Source organism: Eptatretus burgeri, chromosome 5 (assembly GCF_056783735.1).
Source record: "Eptatretus burgeri isolate ZD-2024b chromosome 5, Ebu_testis_v1, whole genome shotgun sequence".
In the NCBI taxonomy this organism is placed as follows: Eukaryota; Metazoa; Chordata; class Myxini; order Myxiniformes; family Myxinidae; genus Eptatretus; species Eptatretus burgeri.
This window is the reverse complement of record NC_140965.1, coordinates 72,353,309-72,376,474: the sequence shown is the minus strand read 5'-3', so window position 1 is coordinate 72,376,474 and position 23,166 is coordinate 72,353,309. Positions and strand designations below refer to the sequence as shown.

At 42.1% G+C, this 23,166-nt stretch overlaps 1 protein-coding gene across 7 annotated transcripts in view; it reads left to right on the top strand.

Moving 5' to 3' along the window:
- LOC147026683 (regulator of G protein signaling protein-like) overlaps positions 1-23,166 on the top strand; it is a 171,864-nt gene that overhangs the window by 136,257 nt on the left and 12,441 nt on the right. For all 7 annotated transcript variants that reach the window (XM_085882373.1, XM_085882372.1, XM_085882371.1 and 4 more), the window contains 4 exons: positions 4,690-4,783; positions 5,170-5,299; positions 19,736-19,910; positions 23,025-23,163. In XM_085882373.1, the coding sequence (XP_085738499.1) occupies positions 4,690-4,783; positions 5,170-5,299; positions 19,736-19,910; positions 23,025-23,163 (538 nt within the window). The remainder of the gene's footprint in view (positions 1-4,689; positions 4,784-5,169; positions 5,300-19,735; positions 19,911-23,024; positions 23,164-23,166) is intronic.

Here is a 23,166-nt window from a genome sequence, read left to right as displayed (position 1 = left end):
TAGAACAAGAGAGGATGTTTGTTAATAAAGGCTTGTGGGAGCCACAGTTGAATGGAGAAAGGATGGATGAGACATTACAGGAGCAGCTGAATTCTTGGGACACAACCATAAAGGGAGGGAAGATAGAACCAAAAGTTTATGTTGGGCTTAAAGGTAACGTGGATGGTCCTGTAGAGACCATGTTGGGGCTGACTGACTCCTATAAAGTTGGGTTGGACTTGCAGCACTTTGACAATGGGGATGTTGCTGAAAAGAGTTGAACAGATTTGGTGGAGTGAATGTTTGAATCATTTGTAGGACATGTAATGAAGGAGAGCGACAGTGATGTTGACATGCTAAGTACCGAGCAAGTGACTAGTTCGGAAACATTTGAAGGTGAGCTTGCTGATGTAAACTCTCGAGAGATAGTCATATACAACAGAGATTTGATGATTTGCAAGGAAGTCAGAAATTGTATCAAGCAATTTTCCAGAAATGCCATATGATTTTAGCTTGTGGATGAACACCTTGTGCCACACTTTGTCAAAAGCCTTTGAGATGTCGAGAGCAACAACCCTGGCTTCACCATGATCATCAAAAACCCTATTCATATGTTCAGTGATGAGGGACAGAACATCACCAGTAGACCTTGAATGTTGAAAACCATACTGGACATCAGTTGTGAGGTTGTGGGTTTCCAGATGACTCATGATTTGTAGTTTGAACAGGGATTCAAACACTTTGATCATAATGGGTAGAAGGCTATTAGGCCGATAGTTGTAAGGATCTGATTTCTCACTGGAGCCTTTAAAGATGGGTACTGCAAAAGCCTGCTTCCAGCTCGGTGGAAAGACGACTTTGAAAGACACAAGTGATACAATTTTGAGAGAACAGAAGACAGTTATGGTGATCACATTTTCAAAGCAATTACAGGGATTCAATCTGGTCCAGTAGCTTTTGAGTTGTCAAGCTCTTCAAATAACCTTAGTAACTTTTCTGGATGTGATGATAATAGTGGAAAAACTGGTGTCAACACGGGAAAGACAAGGAGGCAGTTGGTGCCTGTGGTATTCAAGTGTCGAGTTTGCAGCAAAATGCTCAGCGAAGAGGTTGATTTTTATCAATCGGAGAAGCAAGCACTTCATGGCCATTGAAGAGGACAGGAATCGATGATCAATTACAGTTGAGAATGCTGTGAGCAATTCTCCAAAAATCTCTGGAGCCTCGCCGTTTATTTGAGGTAAAATTACAAACAGATGATCCATACTGTCGCTTCACATTCTCTTATACTTGTTTACAGTGGTTGCTTGCAAGGCAAAACATGTGACGTGCTTCACTCGGGCCATTGCGATGATACTGATTGAAAAAGTGATTGTGATAGGTGAGAGCAGAAGTACAAGCAAGAGTGAACCATGGCTGAGAGTGTGAACTAACAGCTTCATAGGTCTGAGAAGGGATAAAGAGGCTCAGACCAACATGGATACACTAGGTAACTTCATTGGCAACTTCAGCTGGGTTGTGACAAACGATTGAGTTCCAGTGAACATCGGTGAGAAAAGCATGCATGCCATCCCAGTCAGCCTTGATATCTTGAAAGACACTTTGATGGGTATGATGAACAACAGTTAATGGAGAGGAGTAAGAAATCTGAACTTTGAAGTTGGCATAATCAATTTCCGAGAGGGGGGGGAGGAGTTTTGCAGTGGAATCTCCAGGATTTGAGCACAAAAATAGGTTAAGAAGATACTTTTTATCAGTTACTCAATCAGGAATTTAGGTGGGAATTAAAATGATTGGTGTTGGGTCATGAAACATGGCAAAGTTAAATGTACTGACACAGGGAAAATCTGTGCTATTTACATCTGTGGGGGAAGCTGAGAGGAGATGGTGTGTGGGGGAAGCTGGGAGGGAGTGGAGTGGGGGTGAAGCTAGAATGGTGCTGGACAGGAAGGAATCTGAGAATGCGCAGGATTGGGGGAGAGGAGCTGAGAGGGGGTGGAACGGTGTAGGGGGGGATTTGAGAGGGGGTGGGGTGAGGGAGGAGGAAGATAGGAGGGGACAGGGTGAGCAGAAAGCTTCGAAGGGGTGAGGTGAGGAGATGTAAAAAGAGGGGACATGAAGTGGAGGGATGCTGAAGAGGAGAACACATAGAAGGGATGGAGACGGAAGGAAGTGGGCATGCAGGTGATGTGGGGGTGGGGACTGACATAGAGGGGTTTGATACCATTAAAGGATGTGAAGGAGAATCGATTGTCGTGATTGAAATTAAAGGACGATGAATTGATTCTCTTCTGCAAAATTTAGCAGTTATTGTACCATGTGTAGCTTCATCGCATTGAACTTCCATCTTAAGCCACTGTCACACCTTGACGTTTTAGCCAGCGCATGGCAATGTATTAAAATCTATGTAAAACGCTGGCGTACACTGAACGATTGATGTTTTTTTAAAATTTTGAGCGAATAATAAGGTGTTGGACGTATGAATAGCGTATTAGTAACGTACCCAGAACGTTTTAATCACATATAGATAACTTATACCAACGAATGCTGAGCGTGTTGTCGGTGTTCACAACCTATGCCCAACGATAGTCTAACTTATGCATAGTGCGGCAGCGTATCACTGACGATCACGTGGCGTAGGCTATTCATAGGCTGCGGCTCGACGATTCAAATCATAACCGCACTAGACATCGAAGTGTGAAGCCGCTGTCACACCTTGACGTTTTAGCCAGCGTATGCCGACGTATGAAAAATTTTCCGACCCAAGCTGGCACACGTCGAATACGTTATGGGTAAGTTTTGTATACGTTAAGAGCACGCTGGCATACGTCGTAGTACGCTGGCATAAGTCATTGTACGCCGAGTACGTCGATAAATTTTCAGCATGTTGAAAATTTCTCGACGTACTTGACGTATGACACACATTCCGCATACGCTGGCATAAGTTGTGGGCACGTTACGCGATCGTTGACACACGTCGACACACGTTACTTGAACATTACTCATAAGTCGAAACACGTCAAGATAATGGTTAGCATCAGTGTTCCAGATTCCGTAGTTTTTTTTTCTTCGGTATGACTGTTATGATTTAAATCGTTGAGCGGCAGCCTTTTAATTATACTATATTATAACCGCACTAGAAATCGAAGTGTCAACATGACCGTCATACCAAATAATTTTTTAAAAACAAAAAAAAACAGCCAGGGAGTCTGGAACACTGATGCTAACCATTACATTGACGTGTTTCGACTTATGAGTACCTTACAAGTAACGTGTGTCGACGTGTGTCAACGATCGTGTAACGTGCCTGCAACACGTTACTCATGGGTTAGAAATAAGTTTCGGGTACGCTAAACATTACCTCGACGTGTTTCGACTTATGAGTTACTTACAAGTAACGCGTGTCGATGTGTGTCAACGATCGCGTAACGTGCCTTCAACTTATGGCCAGCATTATACGGAATGTGTGAGTCATACGCTGGCATACGTCCGGAAATTTCAAGCATGGAAAATCTCTCTAAGAGCTTGGCGAACTACAACATTTGCCAGCATACGACGACGTATGCCAGTGTTCTATGACGTATGCCAGCGTACTACGACGTATGCCAGCGTGATCTTAACGTATACAAACTTACCCATAACTTATTCGACGTGTGCCTGCGTTTTAGCCCAATTTTGCACACGTCAGGTATACGTTGGCTAAATCATCAAGGTGTGACAGGGCCTTAAAGGGTGAAATTACTTTCTTCAATATTCTTGCAAGAGAACCTTTGTTTATCCCAATTTGTCTCAGCTATGAGTTCCTGTGTCTCAAGTGCATTTGAAGTGCCTGCTCACCCATACCCTGGACCATCTAACACATTGCCAATCTCTTCAACTTTGTTGCAAAGTCAATAGATTTATAGATGGAAAAAGGTAGCCTCCACATATTTTGTGTTTTACGATGATTGAATGCATGCATAATTTTAATACTTGTTCCACTACTTCATGTGTTGATGTATTGAGCTTTGTAGCACACACTTGCATTGCTGATCAGCCATTATAAATTATGGCATATGCAACAACACCAAAAACAAAAACAAGCAGTTTTCGAGCGGTACTTGAGAAATCAGTTGCTGTGACCTTGCCCTTTGGACCTCTAAAACAATAGGCTTCTAGCTATTAATGGCTAAACCATTTCATTGAACCAAAATTCAAATTCTGTTCAAATTTCAAGTCAATCGGATGGAAATTGATGATCGTATGTAATCTTGACATTTTGACCTCAAAAGCAGGAGGCTTCAGTGACCCAAAATGCAAATCCTGTTCAAATTTCAAGTTAATCCGATGAAAATTGACGATTTTATGTGTTCTTGACTTTTGACCTCAAACAATATCCTTCTAACTTTTGATTGGTGAACCAATTTAGTGACCCAATATGCAAACCCTGTTAAAATTTCAAGTCAATCGGATGAAAATTCAAGATTCTATGTGACCTTGACCTTTTGACCTCAAAACCAATATGCTTCGAGATTTTGATTGGTGAACCAATTCAATGACCGAGTACGCAAATTACGTTCAAACTAGCAGAGTAACAGAATGTGCATTCAAGTGTTCATATTTGTAGTGTGCAGTAGTTGTTTCCACCATTTAAACAATTTTGATAAAGGCCATTGCCATTGGTAGACAACTCAGCCATTGGTAGAGCATAATCCATTTTTTTTCTCAAAGGTTTCTTCTTTATCGTGAGACTTTCGATAAAACTCCAGTGCAGGTTGCTGAAAAAAAGGTGTCTCGACCCAAACTCGTCAGAGTGCATGAGAAGGTGAGATATTGCTGAAGTACATACTTTTTTTCACATGAGCAAAGAATAAAAATAATAGTGTGTTTGCAGCCACTCATTACAGTAGTTCCAGTGTCCTGGTCAATGTCTATCAATTTCAACTCCTGGTAAACCTTGGCTTCTGTACAAGTACATTTATGCACATGCAAGTTAGTGGTCCATAACAAGCCTCTGAGTATATTGGTTAAAACGTTGAATATTATCTAAAACTCAAAATGAAGACATAGTTTTATTGAGTGGACATATTTTATGACCTACACCCACCCTCTCCCCCCCCCCCAGTCCTCAACAGAGCCTCCTCGGAAAAATTGCCCCCAACAATTAGAATGTGCAAATCACTTCATTTTAGCTTCACTTTTTCCACACAGGAAAGGGTATGGTTGAATTTGAAGAGTTTCTTCATCAGCGTTTTTCATTTTCAAAGGGCAATTGCTGATCGTACATCTTGGAAAGCTTTTGAAAAGTTTCTTCGTCCCATGATACAAACACAAGAGTCTGGTGAGGCAATGAATGATCATGTGTGTGTATATATATATTGGAACAATGTGGGAAAATCGAATGGGGAAAGTGGAATGTTGTTGTTGAGAGGAAATGCTAAATTAAAATGTTAAGTTGGTAAAAGTATATATATATATATATATATATATATATATATATATATATATATATATATATATATATATATATATATATATATATATATATATATATATATATATATATGTAGTGTAAGATTGGGGCAGTTTGGATTATACATTTTAAAAGGATAAGAAGAAGGCGCTTCAAACCAAAAGTAAATTATCTATACAGCTAATTTGCGCAAGAAGCAAGAGCAAACCCAGTCACAGGTGACGTTTCACCCGCTTCACAGCAGACTTCTTCAGTCAAATAGACCCTGAGCCTTGGAACGTGTCTGGTTTTTATTCCGATACAACCCTTCATTTACGGTCATGAACGATGCTCGAGGTCAAGTGGAGGAGCGCATTTTAATTTTGCAAACCGATGTATCCATAAGCGGGGTGCGCTGACACATTGTGTAAGCAAATGAACTGTACTTCCCCACTGTCTCGGGTCGCTCAACTGCATTTGATTTTTCATTTACTTATTTTCATTTATACTTTTTAATTTCCTCCGCCACCAAATGTGACGGAGGTTATGTTTTCACCTCTTTCTGTCTGTTTGTTTGTTTTCAGGATATCTCAAAAAGTTGTGGAATGGATGCGGATGAAATGTTGTGGACAGGTTGGGTGTGCTACAAGGATGAACTGATTAGATTTTGGTGAAGATCCGGATCCAGATCCGACTACTATAATTTTTAAAGTGATTCTTCACCATTGAGAGAGAGAGAGGTACAAAAATGATATATAGCACGATTAGTCAGGGAGCATCATAAGTCCCGTGGAATTTTTGGTATGAAAGCAAACCACCATGCTGGACTCTTCAAATGAACCCTCATAATTAATAAAAAAAAAAGCTTGGTGGCACTCTGGGAAATGGTGCGGATGTGTATTTTGAACACATTTAACATTTTTTGAAGCATGACTATTTTACGCCACTTAAAAAGTGACATAATGTCACCCTGACCCCTCCATATACTACCAATTTTGTCATATTTGGTATCAAAGTGACCGGCATGAACCTCTGCATACTCATTGGTCATTTATTCGTCAATATATGAGCCATGTCATGAATAAATCACACAAAAATCAAAATTTTAACCATATTTCGACTTCGGTTTCACCGTCCGCAGTTCACCAAAATACCTTTTTCTCAACATTGTGCTCACCAATCTGCTAATGAATTGTATCGCAACGTACCTATGTTATCTCTAGTTCTTTTGATATTTTATACATATCATTCACGTGATAATTCAACGAGATATACCTCAAAATGTAACCCTACGCCCTAATGAATCGGAAGGTGACTCTTTCCGACATCTGTAAATTTGGATGCATGATTTTGTAAACGCATGCCACAAATCCTACTGTAGATGATTAGGTTGAGGTAGTCTTCCCATATGACTATAGCAACCATGGTATCCACTAATATAAGCATTTTCTCTCTTTCAGATGTGATGCTGCCTGAAGAGCCACAAGATGATATATTCAATGCAATATAGCTGATTCTGTATAAAAACATACTTTTATGTTTTTCACTGTTATGTTTTTCAGATGCAGCAGAACATCTGACAAGAACAGAAAGGGTCATCGGTAGTTTGTAGACACTAGATTGGAACTCCAGCATACTATCCCTCTCTTGTACCCAGTGACGGTTTATTGCGTATTCTACTATTGCTAACAAATGCTTCCACATTCTTATACATCACCTTGTCAACATCGAAATGGAGTCAGCCACAAAAACTGTATTTCCTCCAGAGAAAGTTGCAAGAGTAGACACTGACTATTCCTTGTGTATTATTTGCCAAACAAAAAGTGCCACAACATTAGTTCAGAGTCCCAGTGCTTAAGGCCCAGTCACACCTTGACGTTTTAGCCAGCTTATGCCGTTTTTTGAAAAATTTGTCTAAAATGCTGGCACACGTCGAATACGTTATGGGTAAGTTTTGGAAACATTGAGAGCACGCTGAAAAACATTGCCATACATCGTAGTACGCTGGCTTTCATCGTTGTACTTTGCGGTTGTCCTCAAATTTTAGCATGCTTGAAATTTTATGATTTATGCCAGCGTATGACTCACAAGTTCCGCTATGCTGGCCATAAGTTGTAGGCACGTTATGCGATCGTTGACACACGTCGACACACGTTACTTGTAAGTTAATCATAAGTCGAAACACGTCGAGGTAATGTTTAGCGCACCCGAAACTTATTTCTAACCTATGAGTAACGTGTTGTAGGCACGTTATGCGATCGTTGACACACGTCCACACACATTACTTGTAAGTTACTCATAAGTCGAAACGCGTCAAGGTAATAGTTAGCGTCAGTGTTCCAGACTCCCTGTTTTTTTTTTATTTTTTTTTCTTCGGTGTGACGGTGATGTTGACACTTCGATTTCTAGTGCGGTTATGATTTAAATCGTTGAGCGGCAGCCTATTAATTATATTATATTACAACCGCACTAGAAATCGAAGTGTCAACATCACAGTCATACCGAAGAAAAAAAAAAAACAGGGAGTCTGGAACACTGACGCTAACCATTACCTCGACGTGTTTCGACTTATTAGTAACTTACAAGTAACTTTTGTCGACGTGTGCCAACGATCGCATATCGTGCGTACAACTTATTCCCATCGCGTGCGGAACGTGTGAGGCATACGGCAAGTACGTCATAAAATTTTTAACGTTTAAAATTTCAAGACGTACTCCACTTAATACGACGTATAATAGCGTACTTTAGCGTTCTATTCACGCATACCAAACTTACCAATTCCGTATTCTACGTGCGCCAGCGTTTTAGACGCATTTTTCAGAGGTCGGCATACGCTGGCAAGATTGCCAAGGTGTGACTGCGATGTTGACACTTCCATTTCTCCGGCGGTTATGATTTGAATCGTTGTGCGGCAGCCTTTTAATAGGCTACGCCACGTGATCGTCGGCGATACGTGCAGCGCGCTATGCATAAGTTCGACCATCGTTGGGCATAGGTTGTGAATGCCGACAACATGTGTTGTTGTCATGTGTTGACAACAAATGCCAGACTAAGCATTCATTGGTATAAGTTATCTATAAGACAATGAAACATTCTGTGTCCGTAACTAATATGTTATGCATACGACCAACTCGTTATGAATACGTCCGAATCTTTAAAAAAAAAACATCAAAAGTTCAGCGTAAGCCAGCATTTTACATACATTTTGATACGTTGCCATTGCTGGCTAAAACGTCAAGGTGTGACTGGGCCTTTACGAGAAGATATTACTCTGTATCAGAGAGCGAGCAAAGTACGGTGACAGAGACTATCTCGAAATCAGCTGGCGACTTGGAAATGTCTCCAGCCAGGACCTGCAGGAAAAATCTGTTGTACTCCACAGACACTCCGAACGTATGTAGCATATCAACAAGTTTTTTTCTCCTGGTGGTTTGCCTCATGGCTATTCCGATAGCCAGTTGCTGTGGCATCTCGTGTGTCATTTTTAAGGTCTTCGTTACCTTGTTTCAAACTTGTTGTGGTGACAAGTACTTCGCCACAGTACTTTGTGCCAGACTGACGGCATGCTTGTTGACGACGAAGTATTCCTTGTCTGTTGACAATGTTGTGTTTGGGCCATGGATTAACCATCTATAAAATATGTAGAGTCCTTCTGGAACATGCTCGCTCGTAGAGTCAGATAAGTTTCCAGTGAATGTCCATTTGTCGGCCTTTCGTATCGCTCTCCTCAAAATTGAAGATGCTTTGTATAGCACCCTCATGTCCGATTCCATCCCCATCTCTGTTTCCTCCATCCGGTTAATGGCTTCATCCCTGGTAGTTTTGATTATGCAACGTTCTGGCTCATTGATGCGCTTCAGTTTATTTGAACTCTATACTGGGTATTTCGTTCTGCAGCAGTTGCTTGATTACCTTGCGGGGGAATTCTGGATGGGTCACGTTGTTAGCAGATCTTATTGCAGTGAAAGTGTCTTGTAGTTCACCAATGTTGAGGATCTTTCCATCCAACATCATGCCTTCTGCTCGGCTCAGGAACTCAATTTCTTCTGCAACCTCAACTACAATACTGGCTTGAGGAACTTCTGATGATTTCTTGACACGCCAAATATTTGTTACATGAATTGCCCAACATCGCTTGAGGAATTTAACATCAATGGCATGCGCTTCTGTGGGGTTTATTGAAGTACTGAGCTTCACACGAAGCTGTTCGTCTCCACTTTTTGCAATGGCTTCCTTCAGAGAAACACTTGCATTTCCATTGGCGAGTAGATGTAGTGAATTAGTACGCATTGCTCCAAGATCATAGAAGAAACACAGGTCACTCTTGGATGGGGTTGAATGAGAGCGTGTAAATGTAGTTGAGGCCTGAGAGGATTTTTAACCTCCACCATCGAAGATCGGAGGTTACTGTTTTCACCCCTTTCTGTTTGATTGTTTGTTTGTTTGTTAACCTCCGCCATCAAAGATGGACGGAGGTTACTGTTTTCACAGGTCAGGTATGGGAGCATGCGCCAGAGCAGCGCGTCGCTGCGTCCACTTTCCGCCGGTACACCAGGGGCCTCCTTCTGGCCATCCCCCAGGCAGATGTCTGGCCCATCCCAATCTGCTTGAGATGCCGATCAACCTGCTGCAACCACGAGGCACGTGGTCGGCCCATCGGCCTCCTCCACTCACGAGATTCCCTCGCTGAGAGAATCTGGTGAGCAGGATCAGCGTCAGGAAAACAAGCCACATGTCCATACAGCCGCAACTGATGCTCACGGACTATGCAGGTAACAAATCTCATCCGAGTGTCTCTCAGCAACTGCTCGTTGGACACAAAATCTGACCAGCGATAGCCAAGGATTCTCCGAAGAGACCTGGTACCAAAGGAATTAAGTCTCCGTCTCAGATCCTTGGTCAGAGTCCAAGTCTCGCATCCATAGAGCAAGACTGGAAGCACCAAGGACCTGAAGACTCGGACTTTCATTCTCCCGCACAGGTACCGGCAGCGCCACACCCGATGATCCAGTGAATCCATGACTCCCCAGGCCCGACCCAGACGTCTATTGACCTCTGACTCACAGCAAGCAGAGACATGAACATCACTGCCCAGGTAAGTGAATCTCTCCACAACCTCAACATCCTCACCACAAACAGACACAGACAGGACAACAGCATCCAAGATGTCATTGAAAGCCTGGATCTTAGTTTTGACCCAAGAAACCCGCAATCGCAGCGGCTCCGATTCCTCATTCAGCACCTCGAGGACCCCCAAAAGGATGTCTAAAGTCTCCGCAAAGATGACTGCATCATCTGCGAAATCAAGGTTCGAGATCTTGACATTCCCAAACGATGCACCGCAGTTTGATCTTTCCGACATCCTCCCTAAAATCCAGTCCATACAAGTGCTGAAAAGTGTGGGGGCCAGTACACATCCCTGATGAACTCCAGTAACAACTGGAAATAAGTCAGAGATGGTACCACCACACATCACAGCACTCTCAGTATCAGAGTAGAGTTCAGACATCAGATCGATCAGTTTTGGTGGCACTCCACGAAGACCAAAAATCCTCCAGAGGGCATCCCGATTCACTGAGTCGAACGCTTTACAGAGATCAACATAGGCTGCAAGCAGCCCCTGCCGAAACTCTCGTCTACGTTCGGTGAGGACACGAAGAGCAAGGATACGGTCAATCGTTGAGCTCTTTGGTGTAAAGCCTGACTTTTCTGGACGCTGGTGCTCAAGCAGATGGTGGCGAACCCTCTCAAGAATTATCCGAGCAAAGATCTTGCCCGGCTCTGAGAGCAGCGTCACTCCTCGGTAGTTGTTGCAGTCTTGGCGATCATCCTTCTCTTTCCAGAGAGGGACAACAAGGCCCCTCTTCCAATCAGTTGGGATGATGCCTGTGTTCCAGGCAGAGCACAAAACTGCATGCAACGACACGAGTGCAGCATTTCCACCAGCTTTGAGAAGTTCAGCATGGATGCCACAAATCCCTGGAGTTTTACCCTGTATCAACTGGTTCACCGCAGCCCGTGTTTCCACAAGCGAAGGTGGACCACAATTGATTGGAGGGTCAGCAACAGGGATTGTAACACCATTGATGTCCAACTCGACAGCTGGTAAATCAGCCTGGTACAACCGCTCAAAGTAACCGGCCCAGCGGGCCTTCACTTCAGACTCCTCTGTTAAGAGCCGACCACTCTCTGCTCTAACTGCAGTGTTCCGAGGGATGGGCTTGGATGAACACAATGCACGAATTCCCTGTAAGCGGGACGAGAATCACCTGTCCACAGGTGATGCTCTACCCCCTCACAGATTCCTCGAACATAGTCCTCCTTGTCTACCCTGAGTGCACGTGCAGTTTTACGCCTCAGCTCCTTGAACAGCTCAGCTCTGCCATTCAGCCTGGCCCTGCGACTCTGGTCAATGGTATCCAGTGTCCCTTGAGAGACAAAATTCTTCTTTGCCCTGCGGTGAGTTCCAAGACATCCACCGGCAACATCAAGGACGGTGGTCTTGAAGGTAATCCATAACTCTTCAGGACCCCCCAAAGCACCCAGACACCCGAATGTCCACTCAGCCTGTTCGCAAACTCCTCAGCTACTCTCTCATCCTTGAGCTTGCCAACATCCAGCCGAGGCTGGGATGGTACCATTCTCCAGGATTTAAGGTGCAGCTTTAGAGTTGCTACAACAAGCCTGTGGTCAGTATTGAGGAACTGAGCACTCCGGTAGACCCTGCAGTTCTGGATCATCCTCCAGCGACCGTCAACGAGGACATGGTCAATCTCCTTTGTCACACCGCCAGCGTTGGAATACCAAGTCCAGCGATGAGCTTGTGGACGCTGAAACCCAGCCACCCTAAGTCCATGACTTCTTGCAAAGTCAAGGAACTTCGTGCTATTCTGAGTCATAGTTCCTGACCCATGGGGACCAACACACGTCTCATAACCATCCCTATCAGTTCCAGTCAATGCATTGAAATCCCCCAAGACTAGAAGTGTATCTCGTCTGGGGCACTGATCAACCACAGACTCGAGCGTGGCGTAGAATGTGTCCTTCACGGTGAGGTCACTCGCCTCAGTCGGAGTATAGACAGAGACCAGGGAAATGACACCTAAGGAGTGACGAATCCTTCGTCTCATTATACGCTCGTTGACCGGTGTTACCTCAATTATCATTGGGGTCAGCTTATTAGACACAGCTACAGCAACTCCTTGAGTATGGTAACCATCAGGGCGACCAGACCAATAGTCGGTGTAACCACCCACCATTATCTCGCCGCAATCCGGTCTCCGAACCTCAGAGTGCTGCAATACCGATGTCCAAACGCTTGAGCTCAGATGATAACAGAGACAGGTGATCATCCTCTCTTGGGGAGAGGGCATTCCAGGCACCCACCCGAAGGGACCGCCCTAGGTTAACCCAAGGAGACCGCCGTCTGGTGGACGACACCTCAGCACCACTCCGATACACTCTCCCACAATCTGACCCAGGGAGGTTACCCCGTGGTTTCCCTCCTTTCATCAAAGATTGGGGGTCCCGAAGGCTTTGCCCCAATCCCGTCATCCGCTGAGCTGCCCTACGAAGGGAAGCTGCACAGGAGGTACTCCCTCGGAGTGGGTTTTCAGATTTTTTTGCGTTTGTGTGTTTTGCGGAATGAAGGGTTTTACAGTGGCCGGAGTGCAAATCCTGCCACCAACCTCATAATAAAAAAGTAACCCAACTACAGGAGGATGTCCGCAGACACAGTTGGGCACTAGATATGGATGGCCGTTGGCTCACAAGGAGCTCCTCCGCCCTTTGACAGGTTTTGTTTTTAATCCTCCTGGGTGTCCATATCCAAACACCCTCCTCACCAGAAAACCTGGTAGGGGAGACGGTTTAGTCGCCGACAACCCGACCATGGAACAGGTTAGTACAGGTTAACATGGTACCTGCAGCAGGTCACAGATCTGACCTGACCTGACAGTAGGTCAGGTAATTTCACCCCTGTCTGTTTGTTATCTTGCCAAAACGAAGTTTTTGCAAGATATGTTAGTCAGCTTGTATGTTATTTATTTATTTATTTATTTATTTATTTTCTTTGTCTGTAATCACATTTAAAAAATTCTGCAGAGCACAGTTATCATTGGAAATTTTTGTAACTTCGCATATCAGAGGCATATAGAGGTCCCTTTCAGCGCATAAAATTTTGAAGGTGAAGGTCAAAGGTCAAGGTCACTTTGTCGCAAATCAGGGGAGTCGACGAAACCCTTATTTTTTGAGTAATTTTGATCGGATCGTCTTCAAACTTCATGGGAATATAGTTCATGGTCTGGCGCTCAGCTGATTAATTTTTGGTCGCCATTGGCCTTGACCTTCATGGTTTGCACCTCAGGTCAAACATATTTGACCCCAAGGTCAAATTTTCAAGTTTTAGGAACCATATCGTGTAGTACCTCAAATTGAACACCTCGATGAGTGCTTTCTAGATATGTCAAGCTTGAGACATTATGACGTCATTTGGTGACGTTATGAGGCAAACGCATATTTTTCATGGTTACTCTGTAGAACGATTCTCATCGGAATCTCTCGTAGGCAGATATTCCTCAAGGAGTTGCCCTCTGTTCACCTCAGTGTGACCTTAAAGAAGTCACACATGGTCACCTTTTGGCAAGATGGGGGTCACCCTGCAGGTGACATTGGTTTATTTGTTTGTTCGTGAAGAGTATTTCGGAAAAACTCCTGGACGGATTTCGACGAACCTTGGTGGTTGGATTCGGTATGGTCCAAGGATCATGTCATTAGATTTTGGACTTGGTCCAAAGTCCAATATGGACGCCATGGCGGCCATTTTGAAAAAATATTTGAATTTTTGTTTTTGCATTTCTACATGTTTTAAGTGATTTCCAACCAAAAAAAAAAATTTGTTGGAGGAAAAAAAAACAAAATTTTGCAACTTTTTTTCAAAATTTTTTTCGATTTTATTTGAAAAATATTTTAACTTTTTTTTGCATTTATACATGTTTTAAGTGATTTCCAACCCCCAAAAAAAAATTTGCAACTTTTTTTTCAAAACAATTTCGATTTTATTTTTTGGGCATTTCTTCATGCGCGTCGATCTAGTTTCGTTTATTCAATTGTGGTTCAGTAGAGTCTGATCCGTTTTGACCTACAATGAATGAGATATCAGGTTCACTTAAGTGACCCAGCAGTATTGGCGGCAGAGGTTTTGCACTCTACTGAGTGCTCCCCCTCTAGTTTGTTTGTGAACAGTATTACGGAAAAACTCCTCGACGGATTTCGACGAAACTTGGTGGGGGGATTAGGTCTGCTCCAAGGATCATGCCATTAGATTTTGGACTTAGTTCAAAATCAAATATGGCCGCTATGGCGGCCATTTTGAAAAAAATATTTTAATTTTTTTTTGCATTTCTACATGTTTAAAGTGATTTCCAACTCCCCCCCCCCCCAAAAAAAAATTGTTAAAGAAAAAAAAATTTTTGAACCTTTTTTTTTCAACAAAATTTCGATTTTTTTTTTTTGCATTTCTGCATCTTATCAGTGATTTCCAACAAAAGGCATGCCAAAATTATAATTGCGGCTGATTTTGAAACTTCAGGTGGATATACCCACGTAAAATCAATTTCTGTCTCAAGGAATCTAGTTATGATGAATGAATTGAGTATGTAAAAGTTGAAAGGAGAAGGGAAAGTTGCAAACTATAACTCTGTGAGCACTGTTGACATCAAATTGAATGAATAGGATATCAGGTTCACTTGAGTGACCGAGCAGTATTGGCGGCGGAGGTTTTGCACTCTACCGAGTGCTCCCCCTCGAGTTCATCATGGATTCCTTTGGATGATAATCGTTTCTCGTAGTGTCCTTTTGCTCTGTTGAGCATTCCAGCATGAACAGTATTCTGCTGACATTTCCTGTGCCATGATGCAGATTTTTCCTGCAGGTCCTGGCTGGAGACATTTCCAAGTCGCCGGCTGATTTCGGGATAGTCTCTGTCACCGTACTCAGCTCGCTCTCTGATACAGAGTAATATCTTCCTGTAAGCAATGGGACTCTGAACTAATGTTGCGGCACTTTTTGTTTGGCAAATAATACACAAGGAATAGTCAGTGTCTACTCGCAACTTTCTCTGGAGGAAATACAGTTTTTGTGGCTGACTCCATTTCGATGTTGACAAGGTGATGTATTAGAATGTGGAAGCATTTGTTAGCAATAGTAGAATACGCAATAAACCGTCACTGGGTACAAGAGAGGGATAGTATGCTGGAGTTCCAATCTGGTGTCTACAAACTACCGATGACCCTTTCTGTTCTTGTCAGATGTTCTGCTGCATCTGAAAAACATAACAGTGAAAAACATAAAAGTATGGTTTTATACAGAATTAACTATATTACATTGAATATATCATCTTGTGGCTCTTCAGCAGCATCACATCTGAAAGAGAGAAAATGCTTATATTAGTGGATACCATGGTTGCTATAGTCATATGGGAAGACTACCTCAACCTAATCATCTACAGTAGGATTTGTGGCATGCGTTTACAAAATCATGCATCCAAATTTACAGATGTCGGAAAGAGTAACCTTCCGATTCATTAGGGGGTAGGGTTACATTTTGAGGTATATCTCGTTGAATTCTCAAGTGAATGATATGTATAAAATATCAAAAGAACTAGTGATAACATAGGTACGTTGCGATACTATTCATTAGCAGATTGGTGAGCACAATGTTGAGAAAAAGGTAATTTGGTGAAACTGAAGTCGAAATATGGTCAAAATTTTGATTTTTGTGTGATTTATTCATGATATGGCTCATATTGACGAATAAATGACCTATGAGTATGCAGAGGTTCATGCCAGTCAATTTGAAACCAAATATGACAAAATTGGTGGTATATGGAGGGGTCAGGGTGACGTTATGTCACTCTTTAAGCGGCGTAAAATAGTCATTCTTCAAAAAATGTTAAATGTGTTCAAAATACACGTCCGCACCATTTCCCAGAGTGCCACCAAGCTTTTTATTAATCATTAGGGTCCACTTGAAGAGTCTAGCATGGTGGTTTGCTTTCATACCAAAAATCCCACGGGACTTTATTTTGTGCAAGATGCTGCCTGACTAGATGTCTCAAAAAGTTGTGGACAGATTTGGACGAAATTTGGTGGACATGTTGGCTGTGTGACAAGAACGAATTGATTCAATTTTGGTGAAGATATATATGGTGAGCATCGCCACAGATTATGTCTCACACGGTATAAAACCGCATAATCCACACAGAACAACCATCCATCTGCCACCCAGATGATTGTTCCTGCTAATGCAAACCATTAAACCAGAGGGCACATGATGTGACCGGAGACAAAGATTATATGGTCATCTTCAGTTCAACATCAAACAGACACACCGATCCAGATTTCGGGCTTATTTGCCCTCATCAAGAACTAGGCTGTCTGACAGAGTCACCAGGCTGAGGCCTCTGTGTTGGAGGTGACGCTTTGCTGTGGACTGTGTCCAATGGGGATCGGCGGAATGCTCAGTACAGTGTGTGTGTGTGTGTGTGTGTGTGTGTGTGTGTGTGTGTGTGTGTGTGTGTGTGTGTGTGTGTGTGTGTGTGTGTGTGTGTGTGTGTGTGTGTGTGTGTGTGTGTGTGTGTGTGTGTGTGTGTGTGTGTGTGTTTTGAAATCCTCAGATCCGATTCTGAAATCCACAACACTATTATGTATGTTTGCATGTTCATTTGTACAAATGTTAATTGTGTTTGTGAGGGTGGTCTATGGCAAATGCGGATGTTAGTGGAGGTGGAGATGTGGTCGGGACAGGGGGTTTGGGGTGTGGATGTGGTGGTGTGTGAGGAGTGTGTTGACAGAAGTGGTGGTGCAGAGGGGGTGGTTGACAGTCCGAGTATGAGGGGTGCTGATATCGGTCTTGACACGCTGGGAATGGGTGGGAGTGTGGTTGATGGCGGTGTTGTGCAGTGTGTGTGGGTGGTGCGGTAGCTAAATAGATGTTGGGGGTGTTTCAAGTTGGAGTGATGGTAGTGAGGCTGTGGTTGGCAACGGGGTTGTGGTTGACGTGGCTGGAGTTGGGGGTGCTACAGTTGCAGGTGCAGATGGAGGCGCTGCGTGTTGTTATTGCAGGCATAGGTGTGGATGATGAAGGCAATGGGGTAGTTGTGGCAGGTGCATGCAGTGATGGGCATTGGATTGAGATGGGACAGAAGGAGGGAAGCAAGGGAGAAAGTTTTTATTGCCGATGAGGCTTTTGGGTATATGGACTCTTAATTTTGTGGAAGGGATAAAACAAGGACAGATGTGTCCAAGAGCCGCGTCATAAAGGTTTTGTCTTCACCAGAAGAAGAAGAACAACAACAAGAAGAACAAGAAGAAGAACAACAATAACGCGGAGCTCTCTTAGAGCCAGCGTTCGCAACGTGACGCGGCTAAAAATGTAACAAGAAACATTGCATATCAAGAAATTCGATAAATCACATTGTGAACACTGGATATATTGACGTCCGAATGAACCCTCACTTTCGAAACTTCGCGCAGAACGCGAGTTTGGCTAGTTATTATTAATAATTCAATAATATAAGTTGTCCGAAAGACTATTTTGAAAGATCTTGTTTTGGATGAAAGATTAACTACAGAAAGTCGAAACATCCGGATTTTTATCACAACTTCCGATATTTCGTCACGTGCCTTGATGGAGCCAATAGCGAGACCCGTCATGGAGGCTCCTCCTTCATGACGAGAAAATAGTGTATTTACGAAATTACAACACATTAAATGGAATAATCTTTTAATAGTAACGTGAACTTTTCGAAACTTTAAAGCAAATGTCAGAATATATTGAAAAGTTCATGATAGATGCTCTCAAAAGGAACCCTCAATGCGAGGATGTGTCCAGGTGTTTAGTATTTTAGGAGATCCGAATCCTGTATATAAAAGAGCTGAGTCCTAAAGGTTTTGGAAGAAGAAGAAGAAGAAGAAGAAGAAGAAGAAGAAGAAGAAGAAGAAGAAGAAGAAGAAGAAGAAGAAGAAGAAGAAGAAGAAGAAGAAGAAGAAGAAGAAGAAGAATGCAGAGCTCTCAGAGCCAGCGTTCGCAACTCGACGTCGCTAAAAATAGGATTTTGTGTTGTATCACAGGTGCGGCGATGAAGGAAATTTCTGGGCTCCTGGATGCCATTTTGTTGGGTCATGGTGGAGGGACATTGATTGTGGGGTGTGGGAAGAACATGTTCAGGGGATTTAAAGGCGAGGTATTAATTGTTGGGTTATCGATTCATGGAAAATATGGGTTTCAATGTAATTTTTTTCCCCAGGATTCTCCCAAGACCGTTAGACGGTGGGTAATTTGCAAGTGGAGTGATGCATGTTAACCTGTGGTTGGAGAAATGGTGTAGGCAACATGGATTTGGGTTTTCAAAGCACTACAAGTCTTTTCGGGGGAAAAGGGAGTGTTTCCCCAATCCTATTTATTTGCAATTGGTCACTGGCTTTGACACCAATTATTTTTTTACACATCCATGGTGTGAGACTGACATTAAGCTGAGTAAATCGAACAATCGCGTTTGTAAGGACTCAGCCATACTTGCAACTGACTGGTTGCGGTAAGAGGTCTTTTGAACCATCCATCATTTAGATATCTGGAGTCATGCCAGATGCCTCAGCTTGTGACTTCTTTTCTGCTATTTAATTTTCCAAATGAACAAATTTCATTGGTAAATTATTTTACATGTGATATGAAAGTGTGTGTCTCTTTGTCGGAGAAGTCAAGTGAAATATGGGTTGAATGCACTGGAAAAGGCATGTCAGAGCTCCACTTTTGCCTTTTGTCCTTTCTAAAATAATAGCCAGTGTTTAAGTCCTTTTCTTTCCTCTGCAGCACATGTCTGAGGGTAGTATCATTTAAGAGGGGCACACCTGTGCCACTGATGCAGTGCCACCTGCAGGTTCGAGCAGAAATTAGGAATTTGGCCAGGGTACCGGTGATAGCTCACCTACTCTTCACGAAGGATACAGTCTTTAACGCTCATCAACTAATTTTAAGTGTGCCTCCTCCTCTTCCGTATCTTCTTTGCATTGCCTGGCATGCATTACATTCTGAAAAAATGAGCTTGAGTGACTACTATGACTCTTGAGAAGTCACCTTATGACGAGTGATTGTGTTTTCATGAACATGAATAGAAAGGTGCAAAATGTGTTGCAAAAGATAATTATATTTTCAAAAATTTGTCACAAAATCGAAATGTAATCTTCTGAAAATTTTCTTCCAGGATATTGTTGTTTCAATGTTTTTCCCTGCATTCTCTTATGGGAACATTCTTCTGTTACATTTCAGGTCAGCAGGTTGCCCCAAAGCCATCCAGCCTTCATTTGCACACGATGCATTCTGCAATGGCCATTGACACCACGAGTGGGGAAGGTTTTCAAAGAAAACAAGCCACCTCAAAAAGGCAGCAATCCACGCTGAACCTCGTCATCAATGACCTCAAGTTCTTTCGAGAAATTGAGAAGTCAGTTGAGTGCACATTTTTCACGCATGAAAAATCCTTAGAAGTATAGAAAGAAATAATTTTACGACAAGTTATTTTCTGATGGACCTCCTGTACCCAAACTGAAAAGAAAGCCTACCATTCATTTGCAATTGGTCACTGGCTTTGACACCAATACAAATATTTATTACTGACCCTACGCATCAGAAAGCTACATACATCGAACAAACAATTTCAAATGGAGCACGTCACTGCCATTAGAGCATTTAAATTGCATCAGATGTGGCAATAAATGCGAATTGTTGCTCCCAGCTTGCCCCCTCGATAGCATAAGATGCCATTTGCATTTGTGGGTACAGGGAATTTAACTTGCTGGTGCCATACAATCTCCCAATTTTGCATGTATGTATCTTGTTTATTTCTCACCATAAATATAAAATGTGAAGACACATTTTCATCATTGTTCAACTTCCTGGAGAGATAACAAGAAAAACGTTGGTTCTTGGTGGCTAGAGACAGACATCACTGGAGGAAATGACATCATTATGAGTGTTAAAGTGTTTCCATCTCAGATATTTTTTTTCGGCATGGGCTATCTTCAGCTTATTTGAGGCTAAACGATATCATTGCACACAGCTCCTTTTTCCATTTTAGCAGCACAAATCACAGGTCCATCATAACTAATTTGCAAATATCAAAATATGTTTGTGCAGGGCTTACATTTGGCATGACCACATCCCGAACACGAAAGTTCAGCTTTCATGGGGGGGGGGGGAAATGAACATTATATTACCCGATTGTACTTCATCCAGGTTGGGCCGGGATATTTTGAGTGCTTCTTCAAAGAATCATTTTTTTCTCATCGATTGACAAAAATTTTCAGAATTTTTATTTTCTGTAAATGGGTGTATGTGTATGTTCATTGAAACATCTCACTCTTCCATGAGTGTTCATTTTGTATGTAAAAAAACGAGTTCCATTACAAGGAATTTCAACACAGGAGGAGGCCATTAGGCCCATCAAGGCTGTGTGATGGTTGCTAAGCTATAGTTGTTTGTCCACGCTCTATCCTTTTTAAATTCTGAGCATCAAGCAAGGGAGCAGCAAGTACCATTTTTAAATCTTTGGTGTGACTCAGCCAGGCCTAGGTAAAATCCATCGATCTCCCAAACTCAGAACGAATGACCCATATCTTGCCAAAAGGTGACCACGTGTGACTTATTTAAGGTCACACTGAGGTGAACAGAGCTGCTATTCACTAGGAGCGACTCCTTGAGGAATATCTGCCTACGAGAGATTCCGATGAGAATCGTTCTACAGAGTAACCATGAAAAATATGCTTTTGCCTCATAACGTCACCAAATGACGTCATAATGTCTCAAGCTTGACATATCTAGAAAGCACTCATTGAGGTGTTCAATTTGAGGTACTACACGATATGGTTCCTAAAACTTGAAAATTTGACCTTGGGGTCAAATATGTTTGACCTCAGGTGCTAACCATGAAGGTCAAGGCCAATCGCCACCAAAAATTAATCAGCTGAGCACCAGACCATGAACTATATTCCCATGAAGTTTGAAGACGATCTGATCAAAATTACTCAAAAAATAAGGGTTTCGTCGACTCCCCTGATTTGCGACAAAGTGACCTTGACCTTTGACCTTGACATTGAAAATTTGTGCACTGAAAGGGACCTCTATAGGCCTCTGATATGTGAAGTTACAAAAATTTCCGATGATAACTGTGCTCTGCAGAATTTTTTATACGTGATTACAGACAAACAAACAAAAAAAAACAAACAAAAAAAAAACATACAAGCTGACTAACATGTCTTGCAAAAACTTCGTTTTGGCAAGATAAAAAATAACTTCTTTGCCAAAGCACTTGTTTACTATTGTGCCCAAAGGATGGCTGAGATATTGCCTGGACAAATAAGAAAACAAACAAGTCGTGGTGCATTCAAAGTACATCGCCCCATGCCAAATAAATAAATAACAAATCCTCCAGTGCGTGACGTTTCTGGGGTGCCTTCGGTACCCGGAAATGCCGCCTTGCAGCACATGGAGTTGGAATTGGGAGGGAGTGGTTTTCAATAATTGATTGATTAATTCATTAATTGAATAATTAAAATAAATAAGTAATCATCATAAAATAATTTCTCAATCAATTGCCAAATAGCATACCTAAACTACCACTTTTTCATCCGAATGTGTAACTTTTTGAAAATTAAGTAATTAATCGATTAATTGATTCATCAATAAATCAAGAATACCCTTTATAGCCAAATCACTTGGTCACTGTCATGTCCAAATATCAGCTGCCGAGCTCAAAATATGCCTGAGATATTGCAAGGATGAGAAATAAAATAGACAAGTAATTAATTATTAATAAATTGATAATCAAGTAATTAATCAATTAATTGATTAATCAAAAAAATAAAAAAAACATTTCTGCCAAATAACATCTTCACTTTTGTCCCCAAATTTCAGCTTCCTAGCTCAAAGGATGGCCGAGATATCGTCCAGAAAAACAAACAAACAAGAAAACAGAATGAAAACTGAGTACTCCCTTCAGCACCCGGCGATGGAATCATGCATCACCTGGATATGGAATTGGGAAGAAGCGGTGTACAAAAAATTAATTTTTGTAAACAATCGAAACACGACCAGATTAGATGCCCACCATGTCCAAACAACCAAGAAGTATAAACAAGGGTCAAATGTCATTTTGCTGTGAAGATGTTAAAAAAAAAATTGATCAATTTCACATTTCAATGGTAGTGCCCATCACAGGAATCAACCAGGAGTGAAAATTTGATTATTCATAACCATATTTGTGGTATTTATTATCGTTACAATGAAATGGCTTCAACATTTGAGTGCAATGATGATTTTAAAATCACTACATTATAAATACAATTCCCTTTTTTTCTTTTTCCTACTTATTATTTCAGCTTCTAACAATCACTCAGATCAGTGCATTATAATAACCCTGGTGCTGGCTGGCTGCAGGCTCTATAATAACCCTGGCCGCAGGCTGCATACAAAATAATAAGAAGCGCATTCGAGTTCGAGCTTATCATATTTGGAATGAATGAATGACTTTTTTTTCACAATTCTCTCCCTTGTCCTCGAGGTTTAAGATGACTTGCAAAGCAGTTTCAGACTTGGAGAAAGCTGAGATAAGTATTGAAGGATTTCGGTCTCTGCTGTGGAACAAGGCCTACACAATCACCAAACTTTTCCTGGATTCTGACATCCCACCTCGTGTTCGAGTA